At 42.6% G+C, this 25,088-nt stretch overlaps 1 protein-coding gene across 5 annotated transcripts in view; it reads right to left on the reverse strand.

Annotated features, from left to right (window-relative positions):
• Positions 1–25,088, reverse strand: part of LOC140907820 (sodium channel protein type 5 subunit alpha) — a 268,854-nt gene that overhangs the window by 149,980 nt on the left and 93,786 nt on the right. For 4 of the 5 annotated variants that reach the window (XM_073334664.2, XM_073334662.2, XM_073334665.2 and 1 more), the window contains 2 exons: positions 10,766–10,898; positions 2,021–2,259 (listed from right to left, as the gene is read on the reverse strand). In XM_073334664.2, the coding sequence (XP_073190765.2) occupies positions 2,021–2,259; positions 10,766–10,898 (372 nt within the window). The remainder of the gene's footprint in view (positions 1–2,020; positions 2,260–10,765; positions 10,899–25,088) is intronic. The other variant, XM_073334667.2, reaches the window with a different exon arrangement.

Below are 25,088 nucleotides of genomic sequence, written 5' to 3' on the forward strand. Positions count from 1 at the left end.
TGAAAACCTCCGTGAATCAGAGTTACCTTTGATTACCTTTCTGTGAATTACCTTTCTGTGCCCAGCTCTACTAATAACCCATCTAAGTTTGGGTTTAATAAAACTGAGGAGGAAGGGCCCAGGATGCTCTTGAGCCACTGATATTTCGCCTGAAGAACTGTCCTTTCACAGAAGCCCATTGCAAACAGCATTGCAAGAAGAATGCCTGCTTCGTTTTATTTTTTCACCATTACCACAAACAGGAGAAATGGCTCCAGCAAGCAGTACTGAGAGACTTGGAGCAAGATAAGGTTGACTGCTTTTCAACTTCTTTTAGAGTAACAGCCGTGTTAGTCTGTATTCGCAAAAAGAAAAGGAGTACTTGTGGCACCTTAGAGACTAACCAATTTATTTGAGCATAAGCTTTCGTGAGCTACAGCTCAACTTCTTTTGTTTCCTGTCTCTGTTTTCTCCTCTACTCAGAGTGATCGCACATAGGTCATCTAGACTCTGCCAGGCAGAATTGTGGGGGAGTCACACAGGTGCTGCTGGAATCTAAAGTTACCTATGGACTGGACAAGGGGAAAAGATGATAGGCCAAGCGTAGAGCAGGGAGCATGAGCATCTTTGCTCTGGGGTGTCAGTGTGGGCAGCTGCAGAATTGCCACCTGACCACCTGCTGAGAAGCCCCAGGATCTGGGAGACCTCAGTTTTGTCCATGCGGGGAATAAGATGAGGGATCAAAATTCCTGCATATGGGTCTGCTGTTAAGGGGAGCCAACACAGCCCAATTAGAGGGCTATTTAGCTCCTTTTATAGCTGGTGCTATCCACAAAGAGCAATAACAGAGGTCTGGGAGCAAGACAGAAGTCCATCACTGACCATAGCTACAAAGGGAAATCTCTCAAGACTGAACAGCTTAAGATGTGGTGATTGGTCCATCTGCCTAGGAGAGTAATTGACACTGCTGGAGGAAGCCAATTGGTGCAGTTATGAGAATGGAGAGAAGTAGTGAGGGAAAATTCTGTATCTGGTGGTCAGCAGATTCCAAGAGAAAAGGACTACTCTGAGAAGCCTAACTGTTGCTTCTGCCTATTTGTACCTGTTAGCTCCAGGAGTCCATGTTGGTGGAATTGTGTGAATGGACACATATATACTTTGTCAAATATTTCAATAATTGATTGCTACCATTTTTTTTTTTACAAAAATGAAAATAACCTTAAATCCAGTATGTGATTCTTTCTGGATGATAATCTGCAGAGGAATATACTGCCTGTATTTTCTCTAGAATATGGCTAATAGTTTCAAAGGCTTTAATTATTCTGAGTGCCCCAATTTTTGAGTGCCCAACTTGAGAGTCCTTAAAAGAGTATGGTTTCCAGAAGGTGGGTGTTCAGCATGATCTGAAATCAGGGCGTTGTAGCTGTCTCAACCTGGGAAGCCCCAAAATGAGTAAACCCGTTGGGTTTAGTGTGTAGGTGCTGGGTGGTCTTGGTGGCCTACGATATACAGGAGATTGGACTAGATGATTTGGTGGTCCCATCCGACCTTGAAAATCTTGGCTGTAGTATAACTATAAAAGTGATAACTCAAGGATACTTCCCCCTGGGGCACTAGCTTATTTTTTCCATAGTATTCTTTAACTTAAAAAATCACTAATGTTCAGTGACCTATACATCCTTATTATTGATTTTTAAAAACTTTTTAAGATTCTTGTTCCTTCACTTCCTATAATAGTTACCTACTGGAAATCTGTTGGTCTCTGCACTGAAGTGACACTTTATTGTCCACTAATGAGCAGCAGAGTATGCTTGCTTAGTGACAGCAGATACATAACCTTTCTTCATTTCTCTTCAGCTGCCAGGAGGACCACCAAATAAAGAAAGCTACCCTTGCTTGGCAAGACATCTACAAGGTTGTGCTGACAGCACATCAAATGGGTTCTTCCTAAGACCTCTAGCTCCACTAGTTTTCAGCCTTCACAACTTGAAAAAGCAGAAATAAACTCTCCAGATATAATTTTGGGTTCAAATTCACTTACCAGATTGCCTATGTAAAGCATGTCATCAAACTCCTTTGTCATCTTGTAATGCTCCAGGGCCATGAAGAGAGTATTCATCACAATGCAAAGGGTGATTGTGAGGTCAGTAAATGGATCCATTACCACAAACTTTACATGTTTCTTGATTAACAACCACAATGGACAGCAATCCCAAATGAGAAATTTAATGGCAAAATGATTCCAGCATGGAGGACATCGCTGTTGTGATTCCTCAAGCTCTAAGTGAGAAGCAGAACGTGAAGAAATAGTCAAATAACACTGAATTATGTGACAAGAGAATACTTTAAACGAATCAAAGCACAGAAGAAAACCCACCAGCATCCATCTAAATGACCAAGAATCTGCTTTTTAATAGACAAATAGTCCTACCCCAACAACCTGGTAAAATACAAACTCTTTGAGGACATGGATTGTCTTTATTTTTTGCCTATTGCACAGGACCAAGCACACTGTTGACTTAATCCTCAAAGCCGATAACACAGGGGTTGGCAACCTGCGGCACGCGGCCCATCAAGGTAATTCACTAGCGGGCCACGGTTCACCATTCCCGACCAATGGGAGCTGTGAGAAGCGGTGGCCAGCACTTCCCTGCAGCCCGCCGCTTCCCGCAGCTCCCAAGCACTGTCTACACTGGGGGCTAGGTCAATATAACTATGGCCTGGTCTACATTACACAGTTAGGTCAGTGTAAGCTGCCTTACATTGACCTAGCTGTGGAAGTGTCATTACATAAATTTGGCTCCTGCGGATACAAGTGCCTTTCTACGTTGATTTAGTAACACCGCTGCGTGGCGTACAGTCCAGGTAGATGTAATTAGGTTGATGCACTGTCAGTGTAGACACTGTGTTGCTTACATCGACTGTTACTGGCTTTCAGGAGCCATCCCATGGTGCCCCACGCTGACAACATGATCGATACAAGTGCTCTTGGTGAGTACGAGCACCATAACAGAACAACTAAACAATTACAGTCTGTTTATAAACAGTCCCGTCTCTTCAGCCAGGGTGCAGCCTCTATGCTCTTCCCCTCACTGAGAGACAAAACTACAGTATCATATATTGGGATTCTACTAGCAAACTTTTAAATAAAATCACTGAAGTCACTGGGTCTTTAATGGGGCCAGGATTTCACCATGAGTTTGAGTATTCTGTCTGCATCTTGCAGGCCAGATTGTATACTTTGTACATAGGCCCTTGTTGTGTCTGGAATGAAGACCCCTGTCCCAAGGGTGAGGAAGCTGTGGGATATCACCCTACGTTCCCTTTCAGTCACATAACATTTTCAGTTATGTAGAACAATGTCTGTGCTGATGGCATAAAGGTTTCATATGCACAAGCTCCTACAGAGTTTTATATCAGTTGATGGCCATTTTTACTGTGCAAGGAATTGGGTGGAACTGCAATGGAGACCTTTCTCATGCTGGCCCTGATTCAGCAAGAGACTTGAGTATGGGTTAGCGTATATGCTTAAATCACTAGCTGAAGCAGTCCCACTAATCAAGTACTTAAAATTAAATATGCACTTAAGTCCCTTGCTGAATCAAGGAACTGATTGTAAAAGCACTCCATTCAAGTTCCACCTCCTTCTTTGCACAATTAAAATGACACACTTGAAGTTAGCCTTTTAGAACTACTCATGTGCTAAAGTTACACACAACTGATCTCAATGTGCAAATGCAGACTATATTTTAAAATGCTCAGGACCCAGTCTAACTTCCAGTGAAGCCAAAGGAAAAATTCCCATTGATTTCAAAAGGAACTGAATTGAGTAATTAGTACACAAACTGTATTAGTTATGCACGCATGTGCACTGAAGCCTACTGTCTTTTGTAACTAGAGCTGATTTGAAATTTTTATGGAAATCATTTATTTGCTGAAAAAGGCAGATTTGGGTCCACCAAAATGATTTGTGAATTCAGGTCCATTTTGGCAAATTATTTCAATCAGAAAAACAACAACAACCAAGAAATGCTGAATTGGTTTGTTTTGGCATTTTATGAAATGAAACATTTAAACTTTTTGCTTCAGAAAAATGTTTCATTTCAAAATTTACTTCAATTTTATTGAAAAAAATTAAAATGTTTTTAAAACCTCAATACTGAAACAAAACATTTTATTTAACTTTAATTTTTTTTAATTTTTCAATTTTGCTAAACAATTAAAAAAATTTCCATTTTGGGTCCACCTGAAACTATCCCCCCCAGATTTTTCAATTTGGCCACCACGTCAAAAATCATCAGTTATCCATTCAGGTCTATTTGTAAAATTGGCAGACTGTCGTTAATGGGGCTGCTATCATAAAACTTACTACTCAGTCAAGTCAAACCAATTTTTCCTGGAATACTCAAAGACACTTCTCCTCAAAGAGGACTATCTCCCTGGCAAATTTTAACTTTCTACTTCAGTCTCTTCAGCACCAGAACACTTAAAAATAAACACAAGGATAATCTTTATAACAGGGATGGGATTTTTTAAAAACTTTCCTTGTATTCAAACATCTCAACCAATTTTGCTAAAAGTTTTCAGATACAGAAATTTTCCACTCCTATTCTAATAAAAGAAAAATATAGATAGTACTTACTATCTACTATACCCCAAGAAGAATGACCATCATTTGTCAAAATAATTTAAAAGCAACAGTGGAAATGATGGTCTAACCTACAATGAGGCATTAAAGATTAGACCATGCCAGCAAATTAATTTAATGTAACTTTTTCTAACTGATTTAGCTTCTTACAAATTTATTGATTTTGGCACGATAGCTTAATATGATAAACACCATGCCAGCTATATGACTATTTCTTACCTACATTAATTTTTGAAACCCATGGCAGATATGACAGCCTTTGTTTCGGGTGAACTGCAAAGGGAAAAATGAAATTGGACCCATGCCCTTTTATTTGCTTCCTTCTGGTGTATAAAGAACACACAGAATATTGGTTTTGTTTGTGGTTTTGTTCTTGTTAGTTTTTTTAAATTAGAAATTCAGGTCCTTTCTAGCTTGTAGGACTCCGAGGAGAACTAGTGATGTGATGAGATCATAAGAGTAAACAGAATGAAACGTTCAACTGAGAGGGGAAGGTGTTTTTGTTGTTGTTGTTGTTTTTTGTCGAACAATTTAACTCATTGGACCAGATCTTCAGCTAGTGGATTTTTGATGTTAAGTCAATGGCCCTTTGTTTTGTGTTAACATATATTTAACTTCAATGACTAATTAAAGTTTTGGAGTAAAGAAGCCTTTGCTAAAGAATTAACTACACAGGGCACAGATAAACCTAGTCTATACTCTCACTGCGGCATTAACTCCAATTATCTACACTTCAGTTAACTCGTCCCGAGTTAGCTTCTCCTGAGAGAGCGCGGCCACATGTGAAGCAACACTTGTTGCACGGAGCGATCGTGCTGACAGCTGACGAGTTGTGCTGACTCCAGCTATAGCTTATACCACAAGAGGGACCAGCCAACTGGCGTTAAAAGCACCATGATGCTCAGGTTAATATTTTTTCTATGTGGATGGCACTTGAGTTGGGGTAACACTCAAGTTATTACTCGAATTATCTGGGCTTCGTGTCTGCTCCTCTCTCCTGCCTGTGGCCTGTACCTTTCACCTGGGAAAAACCTTAGCCCACAGTAACTGGCCTTTAGCCACAGGAAGTTTGTGTTCCCATAAGCAGACTCTGGGGGGTTTAAAAGGCCACTTCTACAGGACACCTGCTGCTGGTGGTGCCAGGGCATACAAATAGGTGCTGGCTGCCATGGAGAGAGGAGCAAGTGCAGATAAGCCTGCTTACCTCCCTTCTCCATGACCTGTACTGCAGTGATATACTTAGTTCAGGCTCCTATGCCTACCGAATTATCGGTCACGGCCTCTACTCCAGCCTGGCCAGCTCAACCTACAAACCTTTAGGTTTTGTTTAGCAACAAAACTTTGGGAGCTCTAAATAGCTGTTAAATTACACATGGTGAGTACCTCTGCACTATACTGTATCAACAAGGACTCATTGGCCTAGACACAGGGGTGAAAGTAACTTAAAGGACTCACCGGTACTCCGGAGTCCTGATGAGGGGGCGGGGCCTCAACCTTAAGAGGAGGGGCCTTTAAATCCCCAGGCACTTTAAATCAGGATTTAAAGGGCCTGGGGTTAGGGCTGTGGGAGCAGCAGCTGGGAGCCCCAGGCCCTTTAAATCACCCCCCGAGCTCCCAGCTGCAGAGGCAACTGAGAGCCCTGGGGTTCGGGGGTAATTTAAAGGGGGCTATTTAAAGGGCCTGGGGCCACTGCTACCACCCCAGCCCTTTAACTTGCCACCGGAGCCCCGCTGCTGCTACCCCAGGGCTCTGGCAACAAGGCCCCGGGGACAATTTAAAGGGCCCGGGCCGGATTAACTTTTTGTGGGCCTGGCGCCAAACATATTTGAGGGCCCCCCTGGGGAAAGAAGAGGCCAGGGGCAAGAGCACAGCGGAGCATAGTGGTGGTGGTGGGGGGGAAGGATTGGACCCCAGCTGGAGCAAGGCAGGGGTCGGGGCAAGATGAGCACAGTGAGGACAGGGTCTGTCCAGGAGCTAGAATGAGGGAGAGGGCTCAGGGTTGGGGCAGGAGGTTGGGGTGTGGAGCGCTTACCTGGGGCAGCTCTCATTTGGTGCGAGGGGTGCAGGTGGGTATGTGGGGTGGGGAAGGGTGCAGAAGCTCCCGTTTGGTGCTCAGGGTGGGGGTGGGGATGTGGGGGGGTGCAGGAGTCAGGGCAGAGGGCTGGGGGTGTGGCCTGGGGTCATGGGCGTATGAGGGGAGTGCAGGTGTCAGGGCAGAGGGCTGAGGTCGCTCCCAGCTCCCTGCCCTGAGCGGCTCACGGCAGGGGACTGGAAGGGGTATGCCCTGATTCCACTCCGTTCCCCAAGGCCCCGCCCCCCACCTCTTCTCTGCTTCCTCATGCCAGCAAACAGCTGATCGGCAGCAGGGAGAGAGAGTGAGAGGGGGAGGGGGAACGCAGCACACTGGGGGAAGAGGCGGGGGAGGGGGGAGCTGGGCTGCCAGCGGAACCTGCCCTGCAGCAGCAGGACAGAGCCCCGGGAGAAGGCAGCACCAAGCTTCTGCCCCCATAGGAGAGAGCGGGGGGGGGGGGGGAGAAGAGAGGCCAGGGCCCCGTCTGAGCGTGGGCCCTTTAAATAGCTGCTGGAGCCCTACCGCTGCTACCCCAGGGCTCCGGCAGCGGGGCTCTGGTGGAAATTTAAAGGGCCCAGGGCTCCAGCCACTGCTGGGAGCCCCAGGCACTTTAAACTGCCCCCTGGGGAAGCCGGTCCGCCCTGCTATGGCTCACTGGCTCTTGCCGGTACGCCGTACCGGGGCGTACCGGCTTACTTGCACCTCTGCCTAGACATCAAAGTTGCCTGCAAAACAGATTTGTAACACAGCTGTATAACACAAACTGTATCTGAATGCAGACCTCTTCGATACATATTCCAAGACTTGTCCGTGCATCAGTTTGTGGGACAGATGTGTGTTGAAAAAGCATTTCTGTTCATAACAATAAGAAAAGGAGTACTTGTGGCACCTTAGAGACTAACCAATTTATTTGAGCTTGAGCTTTCGTGAGCTACAGCTCACTTCATCGGATGCATGCCGTGGAAACTGCAGCAGACTTTATTTATACACAGAGAATATGAAAAAATACCTCCTCCCACCCCACTGTCCTGCTGGTAATAGCTTATCTAAAGTGATTATCAGGTGGGCCATTTCCAGCACAAATCCAGGTTTTCTCGCCCTCCACCCCTCCACACAAATTCACTCTCCTGCTGGTGATAGCCCATCCAAAGTGACAACTCTTTACACAATGTGCATGATAATAAAGTTGGGCCATTTCCTGCACAAATCCAGGTTCTCTCACCCCCTCACCTCCCTCCCAAAAACCACACACACAAACTCACTCTCCTGCTGGTAATAGCTCATCCAAAGTGACCATTCTCCCTACAATGTGCATAATTAAGGTGGGCCATTTCCAGCACAAATCCAGGTTCTCTCACATCCCCCCCACCCCCATACACACACAAACTCACTCTCCTGCTGGTAATAGCTCATCCAAACTGACCACTCTCCAAGTTTAAATCCAAGTTAAACCAGAACATCGGGGGGGGGGGTAGGAAAAAACAAGAGGAAATAGGCTACCTTGCATAATGACTTAGCCACTCCCAGTCTCTATTTAAGCCTAAATTAATAGTATCCAATTTGCAAATGAATTCCAATTCAGCAGTTTCTCGCTGGAGTCTGGATTTGAAGTTTTTTTGTTTTAAGATAGCGACCTTCATGTCTGTGATTGCGTGACCAGAGAGATTGAAGTCACCAACATTCCACACAAAGATGGACTACAAGCCGTCAGGAACACTATCCCCGATAATGTCACGGCTAAAATGGTGGCTGAACTTTGTGACTTTGTCCTTACCCATAACTATTTCACATTTGGGGACAATGTATACCTTCAGATCAGCGGCACTGCTATGGGTACCCGCATGGCCCCACAGTATGCCAACATTTTTATGGCTGATTTAGAACAACGCTTCCTCAGCTCTCGTCCCCTAAAGCCCCTACTCTACTTGCGCTATATTGATGACATCTTCATCATCTGGACCCATGGAAAAGAAGCCCTCAAGGAATTCCACCATGATTTCAACAATTTCCATCCCACCACCAACCTCAGCCTGGTCCAGTCCACACAAGAGATCCACTTCCTGGACACTACAGTGCTAATAAACAATGGCCACATAAACACCACCCTATACCGGAAACCTACTGATCGCTATTCCTACCTGCATGCCTCCAGCTTTCACCCTGACCACACCACACGATCCATCGTCTACAGCCAAGCTCTGCGATACAACCGCATTTGCTCCAACCTCTCAGACAGAGACAAACACCTACAAGATCTCTGTCAAGCTTTCTTACAACTACAATACCCACCTGCAGAAGTAAAGAAACAGATTGATAGAGCCAGAAGAGTTCCCAGAAGTTACCTACTACAGGACAGGTCTAACAAAGAAAATAACAGAACGCCACTAGCCGTCACCTTCAGCCCCCAACTAAAACCCCTCCAACGCATTATTAAGGATCTACAACCTATCCTAAAGGATGACCCAACACTCTCACAAATCTTGGGAGACAGGCCAGTCCTTGCCTACAGACAGCCCCGCAACCTGAAGCAAATACTCACCAACAACCACATACCACACAACAGAACCACTAACCCAGGAACTTATCCTTGCAACAAAGCGCGTTGCCAACTGTGCCCACATATCTATTCAGGGGACACCATCACAGGGCCTAATAACATCAGCCACACTATCAGAGGCTCGTATACCTGCACATCCACCAATGTGATATATGCCATCATGTGCCAGCAATGCCCCTCTGCCATGTACATTGGTCAAACTGGACAGTCTCTACGTACAAGAATAAATGGACACAAATCAGATGTCAAGAATTATAACATTCATAAACCAGTCAGAGAACACTTCAATCTCTCTGGTCACGCAATCACAGACATGAAGGTCGCTATCTTAAAACAAAAAAACTTCAAATCCAGACTCCAGCGAGAAACTGCTGAATTGGAATTCATTTGCAAATTGGATAGTATTAATTTAGGCTTAAATAGAGACTGGGAGTGGCTAAGTCATTATGCAAGGTAGCCTATTTCCTCTTGTTTTTTCCTACCTCCCCCCGATGTTCTGGTTTAACTTGGATTTAAACTTGGAGAGTGGTCAGTTTGGATGAGCTATTACCAGCAGGAGAGTGAGTTTGTGTGTGTATGGGGGTTGGGGGGATGTGAGAAAACCTGGATTTGTCCTGGAAATGGCCCACCTTAATTATGCACGTTGTAGGGAGAATGGTCACTTTGGATGAGCTATTACCAGCAGGAGAGTGAGTTTGTGTGTGTGGTTTTTGGGAGGGGGGTGAGGGGGTGAGAGAACCTGGATTTGTGCAGGAAATGGCCCAACTTTATTATCATGCACATTGTGTAAAGAGTTGTCACTTTGGATGGGCTATCACCAGCAGGAGAGTGAATTTGTGTGGAGGGGTGGAGGGTGAGAAAACCTGGATTTGTGCTGGAAATGGCCCACCTGATAATCACTTTAGATAAGCTATTACCAGCAGGACAGTGGGGTGGGAGGAGGTATTTTTTCATATTCTCTGTGTATATAAAGTCTGCTGCAGTTTCCACGGCATGCATCCGATGAAGTGAGCTGTAGCTCACGAAAGCTCAAGCTCAAATAAATTGGTTAGTCTCTAAGGTGCCACAAGTACTCCTTTTCTTTTTGCGAATACAGACTAACACGGCTGTTACTCTGAAACCTGTTAATAACAATGTATCAGTTACTATGAAACTATAGCCAGGATACACTGAAATGCTGTTGAACTGAAGAAGTGGCAGGGAGAGGGGATGGCTGTTCATTGTCATTGTTTATGATTTGTAGACCAGAAATTTAATTCCTTTCCACTATCTTTCTATGTTTTGAGGAAAGAGTTTTCATTTCTACACTGTGGTGATGAAGGAGATGTTCTGAAAAAAAATTATGATGAAATTAGAATCCAGCCTATTATATTTGTGACATAATGATCACACTAACCTCTAGTACAGCAACGTTTTTTGTAGTAACAGATATTGAAATTTATGTCATTATGATCTTTGCTACCAATATGTACTTGGGTTTGAATTAAGGAATCAATAAGGAATGTCTTACCTTCCATGGCACTGGTAATGATACTGACTGCACTCACTGCTCGTTGTCTTTGAAATGGCTGGTCAAAATGGTCCACTGAAAGGCGATGGGGCATCAAAAGCTGCTTCTTGCTTGCCTCATCAGATGGAGAGGCCTGTTTAAATGGACATACTTGGTCAGCAAGGCACAAGAGAGGATGAAGTCAGGGCAGACATGGAGTAGAATTTTCAAACTCAAGGAGCCGAAGTTTCTTGAGACTTTCATTTTGAAAATGGGACTTAGGTATTGCAACATTGAGCAGAACAACCCTTAAAAATCTGGGACTAAGTCTCTTTTGAAAATATCACTTGGGCATCAAAGTCAGACAAGTTCTTTTGAAAATTTTGCCCCTTGATCTCGATGCACTGATCCAGACTGAACATGTAAAAATATGCAAGTGAGGAGGAAGGGTATTTCTAACATCAGAGAAACATCAACTCAGTAGGCTCTTAGCTTGTGAAAGAAACTCTATTTAATTACAATAATTATAACATTATTTCCTAAATGTGTTAACTGTTTAATTATATGGGTACCAAAGGAAAAGGGGTATGAACAAAAGCTCCAGTTATTGGCCTCTAATATCAAACAAAGCAAATGCTAGGGGTGAAAAGTGCCTCTTCATCAAATGGCTTTTCTTGGTCTGCAGTGTTGCCAACTCTTAGGAATTTATCACCAGTCTCACAATATTTGGTGTTCTAGCTGCTGGAGTTTTGCAATTTTGTGAGAATCTCAGCTTCCATTTGAAGAAAAATATGTTTCTAGCCTTCATGGCTGCAGAGAAACATTTGAAAAAACAAAACCATAGAATCATAGAATATTAGGGTTGGAAGGGACCTCAGAAGGTCATCTAGTCCAACCCCTGCTCAAAAGCAGGACCCATACCCAATTAAATCATCCCAGCCAGAGCTTTGTCAAGCCTGACCTTAAAAACTTCTAAGGAAGGAGATTCCACCACCTCCCTAGGCAATGCATTCCAGTGTTTCACCACCCTCCTAGTGAAAAAGTTTTTCCTAATATCCAACCTAAACCTCCCCCACTGCAACTTGAGACCATTACTCCTTGTCCTGTCCTCTTCCACCACTGAGAATAGTCTAGAACCATCCTCTCTGGAACTACCTCTCAGGTAGTTGAAAGCAGCTATCAAATCCCCCCTCATTCTTCTCTTCTGCAGACTAAACAATCCCAGCTCCCTCAGCCTCTCCTCATAACTCATGTGTTCCAGTCCCCTAATAATTTTTATAGCCCTCCGCTGGATGCTTTCCAATTTTTCCACATCCTTCTTGTAGTGTGGGGCCCAAAACTGGACACAGTACTCCAGATGAGGCCTCACCAATGTCGAATAGAGGGGGACGATCACGTCCCTCGATCTGCTCGCTATGCCCCTACTTATACATCCCAAAATGCCATTGGCCTTCTTGGCAACAAGGGCACACTGCTGGCTCATATCCAGCTTCTCGTCCACTGTCACCCCTAGGTCCTTTTCCGCAGAACTGCTGCCTAGCCATTCGGTCCCTAGTCTGTAGCTGTGCAGTGGGTTCTTCCGTCCTAAGTGCAGGACCCTGCACTTATCCTTATTGAACCTCATCAGATTTCTTTTGGCCCAATCCTCCAATTTGTCTAGGTCCCTCTGTATCCTATCCCTGCCCTCCAGCGTATCTACCACTCCTCCCAGTTTAGTATCATCCGCAAATTTGCTGAGAGTGCAATCCACACCATCCTCCAGATCATTTATGAAGATATTGAACAAAACCGGCCCCAGGACCGACCCCTGGGGCACTCCACTTGACACCGGCTGCCAACTAGACATGGAGCCATTGATCACTACCCGTTGAGCCCGACAATCTAGCCAACTTTCTACCCACCTTATAATGCATTCATCCAGCCCATACTTCCTTAACTTGCTGACAAGAATACTTTGGGAGACAGTGTCAAAAGCTTTGCTCAAGTCAAGATACAATACATCCACTGCTTTCCCTTCATTCACAGAACCAGTAATCTCATCATAGAAGGCGATTAGATTAGTCAGGCATGACCTTCCCTTGGTGAATCCATGCTGACTGTTCCTGATCACTTTCCTCTCATGTAAGTGCTTCAGGATTGATCCTTTGAGGATCTGCTCCATGATTTTTCCAGGGACTGAAGTGAGGCTGACTGGCCTGTAGTTCCCAGGATCTTCCTTCTTCCCTTTTTTAAAGATTGGCACTACATTAGCCTTTTTCCAGTCATCTGGGACTTCCCCCGTTCACCACGAGTTTTCAAAGATAATGGCCAATGGCTCTGCAATCACAGCTGCCAGTTCCTTTAGCACTCTCGGATGCAACTCATCCGGCCCCATGGACTTGTGCACGTCCAGTTTTTCTAAATAGTCCCTAACCACCTCTTTCTCCACCGAGGGCTGGCCATCTATTCCCCATGTTGTGATGCCCAGTACAGCAGTCTGGGAGCTGACCTTGTTCGTGAAGACAGAGGCAAAAAAAGCATTGAGTACATTAGCTTTTTCCACATCCTCCGTCACTAGGTTGCCTCCCTCATTCATTAAGGGGCCCACACTTTCCTTGGCTTTCTTCTTGTTGCCAACATACCTGAAGAAACCCTTCTTGTTACTCTTAACATCTCTCGCTAGCTGCAGCTCCAGGTGCGATTTGGCCCTCCTAATTTCATTCCTACATTCAAACCTAAAGGCTCAAAACCCAAAAGGCAAGTAAAAGAACCACAAATTTATAATTTTTTAAAAATCATGATTTTTTTAAGCCAATCTCATGATTTTGAAGGTTTGGGGTTGGCAATACTGAGCCAGGCAACAGGATAGGATATTCTCATGCACATATGGTGTCATAAATATAAAGGAAGGGTAACCACCTTTCTGTATACAGTGCTAGAAAATCCCTTGCTGGCACCTGACCAAAATGACCAATGAGGAGACAAGATACTTTCACATCTGCGGGGAGTGCGGGGGTGGGGGGGTGGGGGGAAGACGGGGGACAAAGGGTTCATCTGTCTGTGTGATGCTTTTGCCGGGAACAGATCAGGAATGCAGCCTTACAACTGTTAGTTAGTAAGTAATCTAGCTAGAAATGCGTTAGATTTCCTTTTGTTTAATGGCTGGTAAAATAAGCTGTGCTGGATGGAATGTATATTCCTGTTTTGGTGTCTTTTTGTAACTTAAGGTTTTGCCTAGAGGGATTCTCTATGTTTTGAATCTGATTACCCTGTAAGGTATTTACCATCCTGATTTTACAGAGGTGATTCTTTTACCTTTTCTTTAATTAAAATTCTTCTTCTAAGAACCTGATTGATTTTTCATTGTTCTTAAGACCCAAGGGTTTGGGTCTGTGTTTACCGGTACAAATTGGTGAGGACTCTTATCAAGCCTTCCCCAGGAAAGGGGGTGTAGGGCTTGGGGAGATATTTTGGGGGAAGATGTCTCCAAGTGGGCTCTTTCCCTGGTCTTTATGTAAGACGCTTGGTGGTGGCAGCATACGGTTCAAGGACAAGGCAAAGTTTGTACCTTGGGGAAGTTTTTAACCTAAGCTGGTAAGAATAAGCTTAGGGGGTCTTTCATGCAGGTCCCCACATCTGTACCCTAGAGTTCAGAGTGGGGAAAGAACCTTGACATATGGTATCTATGATGAGACCGAATACTCTCACACTTAAAAGAATGCAAACAGTAAGAATTCTTTTAGTATGAACTACAACTTCATACAGAAACAAAGCCTGTTTCCTTTACTTATGCCAATGCTCCCACAGGAGCAAGGGACAGTAGATCCTGCTAGGTTTCCCTTACAAAGCTTTATATGGGAGAAAAGATGGCTGCTTTTGTCCTTCCCTGCAGAGGAATGAGCTACTAGGTCCACCCACAAGCCCTGTGGAACCTCCTGGATCTCCAGTGACCACAAGGAATGAGTGGGAGGCCTGGACCATCAACCTGGAAGCCTTGTCGTTCTGCACTGTCTCTGTTCCCAGGGCATTTCTGGCCACATTCACTGTCAGTGCAGCATTGGAGCCATGCACTACCAGGAACCCCCACTGGCCCTAGGTACACCAGGACCCCCCTTAGAGGTGACTTCTCCACCAAAGACGGGGTTGGACAAGAAAGGTAATTCATTGACAGTGGTAACATTTTGGAAAAAAACTGGTCTTCTGATCTGTACTGTGAGCTCTTCAGAGCATAAGAACGGCCATACTAGGTGAGATCAATGATCCATCTAGCCCAGTATCCTGCCTCTTGACAGTAGCCAGTGCTAGGTGCTTCAGAGGGAATGAACAGAACAGGGCAATTTTGAGGGATCATCATCCCGTCCCAACTTTTGGCATTTGGAGGTTTAGGGTCATGGGGTTGCTTGCTAATAGCCATGGGTGGACCTATCCTCCATGAACTTATCTAATAGCCATTGATGGATATATCCTCCATGAGCTTATCTAATTCTTTTTTGGACCCCATTATAATTTTGGCCTTTACAACAAAAAGTAATAAATTCCACAGGTTGACTGTGCATTGACTGAAGAAGTACTTCCTTTTGTCTATTTGAAACCTTCTGCCTATTCATTTCATCAGGTGATCCCTAGTGTTATGTGAAGAGGTAAATAACACTTTCTTAATAAATTTCTCCACATCAGTCATGACTTTATAAACCTCTATCATATCCCACTCCTTCATCATCTCTTTTCTAAGATGAGCCATCCCGACCTTTTTAATCTCTCCTCTTATCGAAGCTGTTCCATACCCCAATCCTTTTCATTGCCCTTCTCAACATCTTTTCCTATTCTTATTTTTTTTTAGATGAGGTGACCAGAACTGCATCCATGTTGTGTACTCCTCAGAGTAGAGACTGCCTTTTTGTTACATGTTTGTACAAAGCCCAGCACAGTGGGGGTGGGACCATTAGGTCCCACTACACATAAAATAATAATCATAATACTGACCATATAGAACGTCAAAGTTCTGTGGCTAGAAATATCAACCATTGGCAGACCAGAGAAGACTACTATAAGGAATTTTAAAGCATCACTTCAACCATTGGCTAAACCAGGCTACCAGCAATTGCTTTTTAAAAAATATGAGTTATTGATTTCTTTTATAAAAAAAAGTTGATCAGCATATATCAGGTTACTGACTGAATCATAATCAAAGTCAAAATCATAATAAAGGAAAAGTTATTGTAATCAAAACTTATTTAAAGAAAATCCTGTAAATGTGAACAAAATAAGAAGTCATCAGGCTATCTGGGGTTTACGGAGCAGGGGAAGACAGAGAGAGAGGAGGGAGAGATTTTAGATATATTAGCTTGCTTTACTTTTTCCCCCTTCAAAAACCCCACAACAAATCAAAGAAACAAAAACATTTTATTAAAAAAGAAAACATTTACAAAATTACATAGCCATTCACACCAATTTGGCATACATAATAAAATACATAAAAGTGAAAGAAAATATTACAAAAGGAAAAGAAATAACCTGGCAAAGGAACTACAGAAACAAATATCAAAGTAAAAAGAAACACAAACAAATAAAAATGAATAAGAGAGAAGAAATTGCTCTTCTAATTCCCTTTGCAGAACAAAGCATAAATAAATCTCCCACTTCAAATTCTTCTGGATTATTTCTCTCTTCCTCTTTTTTAAAATCATGATATCATATTTCTACTTGCTGTGACACACAGTTTAAGCACATAAAAGTAGTGCTTCTTGTACTGTGCCATCCAGAAAGTCCAAACATTTTGATTATATGGAAAAATACCATACCTCTGCTGGCTTGAGCAGAAGTGCTCGTGTCAAGAAACACCTCAACAGCCCTTACGCAAAACATATTCTTTATGCCCAGGTGCACAGAGAATACATTCCTTCAGGTCCAAAATTGCAAAAATAAATGTAACATATGCGCCACATTATTTTTCCAACAGGATTGTTCATGGGCATACTTCCTGTTACATTTATCATTATACAATGTATCACTATGAGAGTTTAGTTTGAATAGGACTAGCAACATAAAAGAATACTGTGTTCAGAACTCCCTTCTTGTTTATTATTTATAGTACCTGAATATTTCTAATCCTACTGGATTTTCAAATTTCTCTATTTTCCTCTCAAAAACCACAGTGTGCCCAATTCTGAGACAATGTTACATACTGCCTTATTCTGCAAATAGTCACGTTGATATTAAAAGGACTGTTTGCAGAGTAAGTTACTATCTAGTGTGAGTAAGGGTGAATATTTTTTGAAGGAGATATATCTAAGTTACAGTTCTTCCCTTGCTTCCTCATAGTTAAGTTGGGGCAAGGGAGTGTAATTTGCTGCTGATCTACACCCGGAACAAATGACAACCCCCACTTCCCGCCCCCCCACACACACTTGCTCAGCTGCACTGACCAGTGAGTGAGGGGTGGATCCAAAGTTCTGCCTATTCCATGGCAATGCAGCACCAGAACACAAGGTCTGGGTTGACTATGCAGGATTCTAAGCAATGTTCTTACTCCGTTGCATAGATACAGAGCCCAAGTCCCAATATAGCCTGAAATCTGTTACGTGTTCCACCATCACTCAAGAAAGAAAGTTTCCATCAATACAAATTCTTGAAGATGATTAACGTTACTCAGGGAAATTTATGAACAGTTATCCTTCATAAGGAATTAATATGTGTCTTTCTTTATTAGATAGTCTTTTTATATTAGATAACTAACAGTGGTATGTGGAATTGGCAGTTGAGGTGTTCTGAGATAGAGAAACATCCAGGAATCAGGCAATTAGGACAAGATACACAATATTTCCATTACACAGGCATAATGTTTCATGATACTTATATTTCAATAGAAATTAAACAAAAATAACAATTCTTAAAGTAATGCAGGAGATCATTTTAAAGTCCAGCCATGAAACCACATCAGTTTAAAAAAAGACACCTCCAGCAGGACAAAACTATTTCTGTGCTGTTATTTTGTTCATTGGAAATGTTTTTCACTTGTATTAGCTTAATTCCATAAGGACAAATATACATATATATATTTTGTAATTTACATATAAATGAGGATATATAACACTGCATCCGATGAAGTGAGCTGTAGCTCATGAAAGCTTATGCTCAAATAAATTTGTTAGTCTCTAAGGTGCCAAAAGTACTCCTTCTCTTTTTGCGAATACAGACTAACACGGCTGCTATTCTGAAACCAACACCGCAACAGTATTTTGTTCTGAATAACCACAATTCTGAAGTATGCCAGTGATGCTATATGAAGATAGGCTCCTTTATGGCAGCATTTTAAAGGCTGCATTTGGAGCTGGTTCAGCTTTAATTTTCCATGTAGCGTAAAAGCCTTTTCAAGCATGAAAAAGGGGTGGACAGGCCAGAGTATAAACAATGGACCCAATAAAGTGACAGTACAAATATTTAACAAGATTGAAGGAGACAATCATAGCACACAACCATGAAATGAAGGGCTTTAATTTTATGGAAATGCCATTATAAAAGGAGAAGCAGGATCGTATGCTAAAGCAACTTGCAATGTTTATCTCATATTTGAATAATTAGTGGCAGGTATATGCTCATTCAGAATTTGCCTAAGCAAAGTTTGCAAATAAACTGAAATTAGCAACAATGTAAAGCTCTGCACATGCAGTGGTAGCAATCAAGGGACTAAGAAAGTATTATTTTAGCGTTTTAGCTAGTTCTTGTCTATATTACATCTGAGTGGTGATTTTTGAATTGCTTCCTTTGTCAACAAGCACTTTTTCTTGGTATAGGGAAAGCTCTGACATTTTGCCTTTTCACCAGTCTTGGGTAAAGCTAGGAGAAAAATGATCTCTTTGCTTCTATATGGTGGTCAACAATAAAAAGCTGGTTTGGTCAGCAAATGGTTTTAGTATTAGTGAAAACAAAGGCCAAGTATTTTAAAAATGGATGCCTAAAGTTAAGCTCCTAAATCCTTATTTAGGCACCTAAAAACATGGCCTCATTTTTAAAAGCGCTGAGTGCCCAGCAGCTCCACTGAAGTCAAGTGAGCAACTTCTGTCTTTTCTGTTATTTTAGAGGGGGGAAAAACCAATAGGAGGCTCAGAAACTGGCATGTTTGAACAGATACCTTGTCATAAATATAAAGGGAAGGGTAAACACCTTTAAATCCCTCCTGGCCAGAGGAAAAACCCTTTCACCTGTAAAGGGTTAAGAAGCTAAGATAACCTTGCTGGCACCTGACCAAAATGACCAATGAGGAGACAAGATACTTTCAAAGCTGGAGTGGGGGGGAAGGGTTCTCTCTGTCTGTGATGTTTTTGCCGGGACAATAGCAGGAATGCAGGTCAGAACTCCTATAAAGAGTTAGTAAGCAATCTAGTTAGATATGTGTTAGATTCTGTTTTGTTTAAATGGCTGATAAAATAAGTTATGCTGAATGGAATGTATATTCCTGTTTTTGTGTCTTTTTGTAACTTAAGGTTTTGCCTAGAGGGATTCTCTATGTTTTGAATCTGATTACCCTGTAAGGTATTTACCTGATTTTACAGAGGTGATTCTTTTACTTTTTCTTTAATTAAAATTCTTCTTTTAAGAACCTGATTGCTTTTCATTGTTCTTAAGATCTAAGGGTTTGGGTCTGTGTTCACCTATGCAAATTGGTGAGGATTTTTATCAAGCCTTCCCCAGGAAAGGGGGTGTAGTGCTTGGGGGGATATTTTGGGGGGGAGATGTTTCCAAGTGGGCACTTCCCCTGTTCTTTGCGTAACACTTTGGTGGTGGCAGCTTTTAACCTAAGCTGGTAAGAATAAGCTTAGTGGGTCTTTCATGCAGGTCCCTACATCTGTACCCTAGAGTTCAGAGTAGGGAAGGAACCTTGACACAACTTAATAAGACATCTAAATGCATCCTTTGGATGCTCATACTGGCAATGAGGCACATTAAGGACTAGATCCACTGCCTCCTGAAATCAAAGGGAAGACTCCTATTGACAGGCTTTAGATCAAACCCTAAAAGAAAGTGCCAGTCTGACAGTTCAAACAGAAAACATGGAGCTCCATTTGAAACTAGCCTCTGCGAGCCTAGTTCTGGTGCTGTTTAGTCTCTCCTTTCCACTGCTGTAGCTCAAGTACTTTTACCACTGACTTTGTCTCTCTATGTTCAAAATCAATTTAATCAGTGACTTTGTTATTCTCATGTCCCAGATGTGGATTGCTGTTGTGGCTGACTCTCTAACAACACTGGAGCTGACCGTCAATGTACACCTAACTACTAAGAAGCTATAAATAACAATGACCCCAGAGATTTATACCCAGCTCCATCTCCCTGCCTATTCTAACCTCCAAAAACAATTGTTTGACTGAACAAACAATACCAAAACCTCTGAGATTTCCCCACAGTGTTAGTGAAAGGGCTCCAGCTGGCTTCACAAGGGAAGAAAGGATGGAATTCTGTTTATAACTTAACCCTAATGAAACTCTATACCGCAAACAGAAACCTCTTGTTATTTGCTTTAGGGGTCCTCACTGGATCTGATGTGTCAAACTACAGAAAAGAGCATTGCTACAGCCCTTTAATATAATTCCGTTCAAACTGATCAACCTGTTGTGTGCAAGATGTTATTCTAACCTTTTAAATAATGAAGAAAATTCTTACCAAGGCACAACAAAGCAATTGGACACCTTAGTACAAATAACTGTGGTGCAAATGCACTGAGGCTTAAGTTGGCAGCATGGCATCAATTTGCTTGTTTAATTCATAAGCCTTTTCTATTAAAGACGAAGGACCAGTACCCTAGGCATCCCAGAACAGTGCTCAGCATGCCTGAGGAGAGGGGAAAGGACATAACCGTCAGAAGAGCCTACAAGAGCCTAATTTCTCTCTTACTTACTTTGGTGTACATCAAGGGTAACTCCAGTGAAGTCAATAGAGTTACACTATGTAAATACAATGGGTGCGATAACAGGATCAAGCCCCACTTAACATGCTGTTGTATCAAACATAATGGAAGTTTTCCGGAGAGCTCATTACTCAGACTTAACTTGGACTTAACTTGGAGTGAGCTCACAAACCATGTCTGGAATTCTATGTCCATTCCTCCTTTGTAACTGAGCTGCCATTGTCTGATATGGGGCTAACTTTACTCAGGGTGCATGCAGATTACATTATTTTGTTCCCCATGTGATCTCAACGCATTTTCTAGATTGCAAGCTGAAAAATAAGCTGTTGTTTTGGCAAATACAAGTGCCTGAGAATTTTGTCTTCTTTTCTTCAGTTTTTCACGTGTTTTTATGTGGCATGTAAGTATTAACAGGTGTGGTGAAGCGTGAAGAGACATGTGGCAAAGAAGCAATTGCTTTCACAATTCTCTGTTCCTTGCAGAGAGAAGCTGCCCTTCGTGTTACTTAGGGTATGTCAACACTTAAAACACTACAGTGTGTCAGTGTAGACACTACCTATGACGACGGGAGGGATTCTCCCATCAGCATAGATAATCGACCTCCCCCAGAGACTGTAGCTAGATTGATGGAAAAATTCTTCTGTTGACCTAGTGCTGTCTGCACTGGGAGTTTGGTTGGCTTAACCACTACACAGGGGTGTGGGTTTTTCACACCCCTTAGCGACGCAGTTAAGTTGACTTAATTTTCTAGTGTAGAGCAGGCCTTAGGCTGTACATCTAAGTGCATGGTGGCTTAATCAAACAGACAGAGCAGCTTGTGAGCAAGCACAGTGCCACCAGTACAGACGTAGATAAATATAGGCAGTTAGAACACTATGAGTGAACATCTCGTTTGCTGACTATGGAGACTCTCTCAACAGACAGGACTAATGGTCCCAAACATGGGCCACTCAGATTATGTGATCTCTGTACTGTTTTGGTAGTTGTATTTGAGAATTAGAGAGAGGAGAGGAAAAACAAAGAAACTTGGTTCCCCATTGATGCAGCATCACAGTTGTCCATGCCTAACAACTAGTCCCTCTCCTACCCCCTGGTGCAGAACATACAACTTTTGGAACTGACTTCTGTAGCGTATGCACTCATCTAAGCAATATCCCATCTCTGTAGCAGAATGTCTACAGACCACGGTTTCGCAGACCACTCATGTTGGACACAAGCCTGGACACTCAGATTATCTGCTGCAGAGTTTGCTACTCTATCAGATGAAAAATAGAAAGGAACATATGTTTCCCACTCCCAAAAATGGGCAGGATCTTGGCTTGGCCCTTGGTTGGCAGCTGAATAGCACAAAGCCGCCAAGTTGTTCATCAGGATCTGAACTACTGTACCTGACATAAAATCTGCAGGATGAAAGTTACTCCAGCCAAACCTATAGACAAACAAATAGTTTCACAAGTGATTAGTGGTTTTGCATGCCTCCATTTCTGAGTGATCAATTTCAGAAACTTTAACTGGGCACACTTTTCATAAGGTGCTGAGCACCTGAAATCTGAAATCAGGGCCTGTTGTGTCTGAGTTTGGGCACTCAAAAATGTAGATACTCAAATCTTTTTAATGTGGTGACCACCACAGAAATGTCTAAATAATTAAATAAATAAATAAACATCTCTGTAAAATTATAGAGGATGAAAGTTGTAAGATGTGAACTCCTCAAAATTCATTGTTGCATTGGGTCCCTCATTTCAGGGAATGCATTAACATCAGTTGAACTACCCTCGCACTTCAAGCAACGGACCCTTCAAGTCAGGAGTTAAGACACGTTAGTAACATGGAGAAACTCGCAAGTTCACTACTGCTGTATCTGATTTTTTTTTTTTAACGAACAGATAACTTAATTCTTGAGCAACATAATTCATTTCAGAAATGTTTGAAAGAAAACTGAAAAAATACAAACATTAAACCAAGAGGAGAGCCATTTTATCTCAAAATACACTGTAGTGTTCAATTTATCAGTTGTTCTGCATTTCCTCCACAGTTTAGTTAATTTGTGCACAGTTCTTACAGTTCTCTTAAATAATGAAGCTGTAAGGCACTGGGCTTGCTGCCAATTAGCTTTTAACTCCAGCTCACATTTTCTGGATAGATTAGATATTAAACCTGTTTCACAGAAGACACAACATCCTTCACATTGCATCACTAAATGAACATCTGTTGCTATAGCGCCGTGGCGTTATTTCCTAGACAACCACAGAAGTGCCAGCAGCACTCCCTCCCACTATCTAGCCCAGTTAATTTTGCACATATGTTTTTAAAAGAAGCTGGCACATAAAGAGCAATGCTAGCAGAATTCAAAATTTCCCTAAGAACCCAGTTCTGCAAAGCACCAAATGTCCCCTGTGAAGTTCTGACCGCAGGAATGGGGAGGTGCTCAGCACCTTGCAGGATTGGCACAAACAGACGAAAGAGGGAAAACCACTAACCTATCAACATTTTTCTGATTTGGTTCAGACTATTTTCATAAACACACAAGTAAATGATCCTTCATAAACCTTGTACTTCACAGATGTTCCACTTGTGGCATGTTTCATAGAAAGTTAAACTGAATCAAAGTAAACTGTAAAGTTTGTTATATTGGATCAACCTTAATAAACTTCAAATACATAGAAATGAATTAAAAATTACAATGGGCATACTGCATTATCTCAGAATCCAATTATCTGTATGATTAATTATGCAATTTATTTTAATGGCTTTAGTTTTGTCTTTTATTTATTATTGGGAACTATATTCATTTCCCCCCTTTCCTTCAGATGATGCATTATAATTAATTAAATAAACGTCTCTGCAGCTATACTATATACTGTACGGTATAACCAGATATGGTCCATTACTCCCAAACCCAGATCATGAACCACATTTTGTGGATGGTCTCTAGTTCTTAAAGGGCCAAAACAAAAATTCCAAATCCAAATATCCTCAGAGTGCAAAGAGTTTAAGATCCACATCTGAATTTTGTGGCTTGGTCCCTACTCTAGCTACTACACAGCCATGCTTCTGTCATGCTCTTAGCAGGGTCAGTAACATATTATGATCAGGAATCCTAGTTTTCCATGTTAGAAAAGCCAAAATTCTCCAATAAACCCCCCGCCCCCATAAAAATCCACATTGTCCCACGATTAAAATGAAACATGGAACTTTAGTTTCCCTAGCCACAATATGTATATATATATGGGTATCAGTTGAAGTAGGGTGACCACATGTCCTGTTTTGGCTGGGGCAGTCCTCTTTTTAAGCCCTGTCCCGGACATCCTGATTTTTTTGGCAGAACTGGGTATTTGTCCCATTTGCTCTTGCTAACAGATGATCTTCAGATAGCAAGAGCAAATGGGACAAACGCCCAGCTTTGCTAAAAAAAGTGGGACCCCCCCCCGAGGGGGGTGCAGAAGAAAGGTGAGCAGCGATGCCAGGCACTTGGGCTCAGGCAGTCAGCCCAACCCTTAGGTGGCTCAGGCCAGTTCCACACAGTGTCCCATTTTCACTTTGGGAAATACGGTCACCCTGACTTCAGTAAAATTTAGTTAATATATGTTTTTATTTTTTCACAAAATGTAAAAACTAAAGATTCTCAGTAAAAATGCAAATTCCAAGTTTTTTCATGGCAAGTGGATTTCTAGGATCCCAGATTATGACCCACCTAGCAACAACTTTCAGAACTGGTCTTCTTCCATGTTTTGAAAAATAGGTTGATGGAGCAAAATAGTTACATAAAATGAAGTGCAAATATTTGTGGGAATATCCTTCTCTTTAATGTCGGGAACAGAAAATAGAACACAAATACTGCTGTTAATCGTACTACAAACTAATCGTCTTCAAGTTTCCAATGAGTGGCTCTATCTGCAAGACTGCGCAGGGTACACCATCACTTAAGATGGCGTAGCCTGCTCCACCGGTGCAGCTGATCTGCTCCCCAGCCCAGCACAGAGGACAGGTGGTGGAGCTCTGGGTCGGGCTCCTCCCTGTCCCTGGCCATCCTCTCTGAAGTGCACCCCCAGGGCTGTGCAGAGACTGCCATGGTTGTAGCCCCTTGTGCAGGCCATGCAAGAGGAGAAGGTCCTTGTGCAATCCCATCCCCCTGCAAGCTCGTGTAAGGGCCTGTCACAAACTCAATCCAGGGAAGCAAAATGCATTTCAGGAAGTCTCCAGAAAGGGAGCAATGGAATGGCACGTTGAAGAGAGTGCAAACCCACTGGCAGTTTTGCAAAATGTCTGTATTAGTGAAGCAGAAGCACATATGGCTTCTATAAAAGAGGTGGTGCAGGAATGTACTGGGGTGCTGAGAGGACATGCTGCAAAGTATTGAATGTCATGGGGGGGTTGGAGGGGGAGTATTAGAAGTCCTACGGGGATCTCATTATGGGGATCTCTCCAAGTTGGGTGGGGGCAGATCAGGGAGTCTCTAGATGG

This window comes from Lepidochelys kempii, chromosome 2 (assembly GCF_965140285.1).
Source record: "Lepidochelys kempii isolate rLepKem1 chromosome 2, rLepKem1.hap1, whole genome shotgun sequence".
NCBI classification, from domain to species: domain Eukaryota; kingdom Metazoa; phylum Chordata; order Testudines; family Cheloniidae; genus Lepidochelys; species Lepidochelys kempii.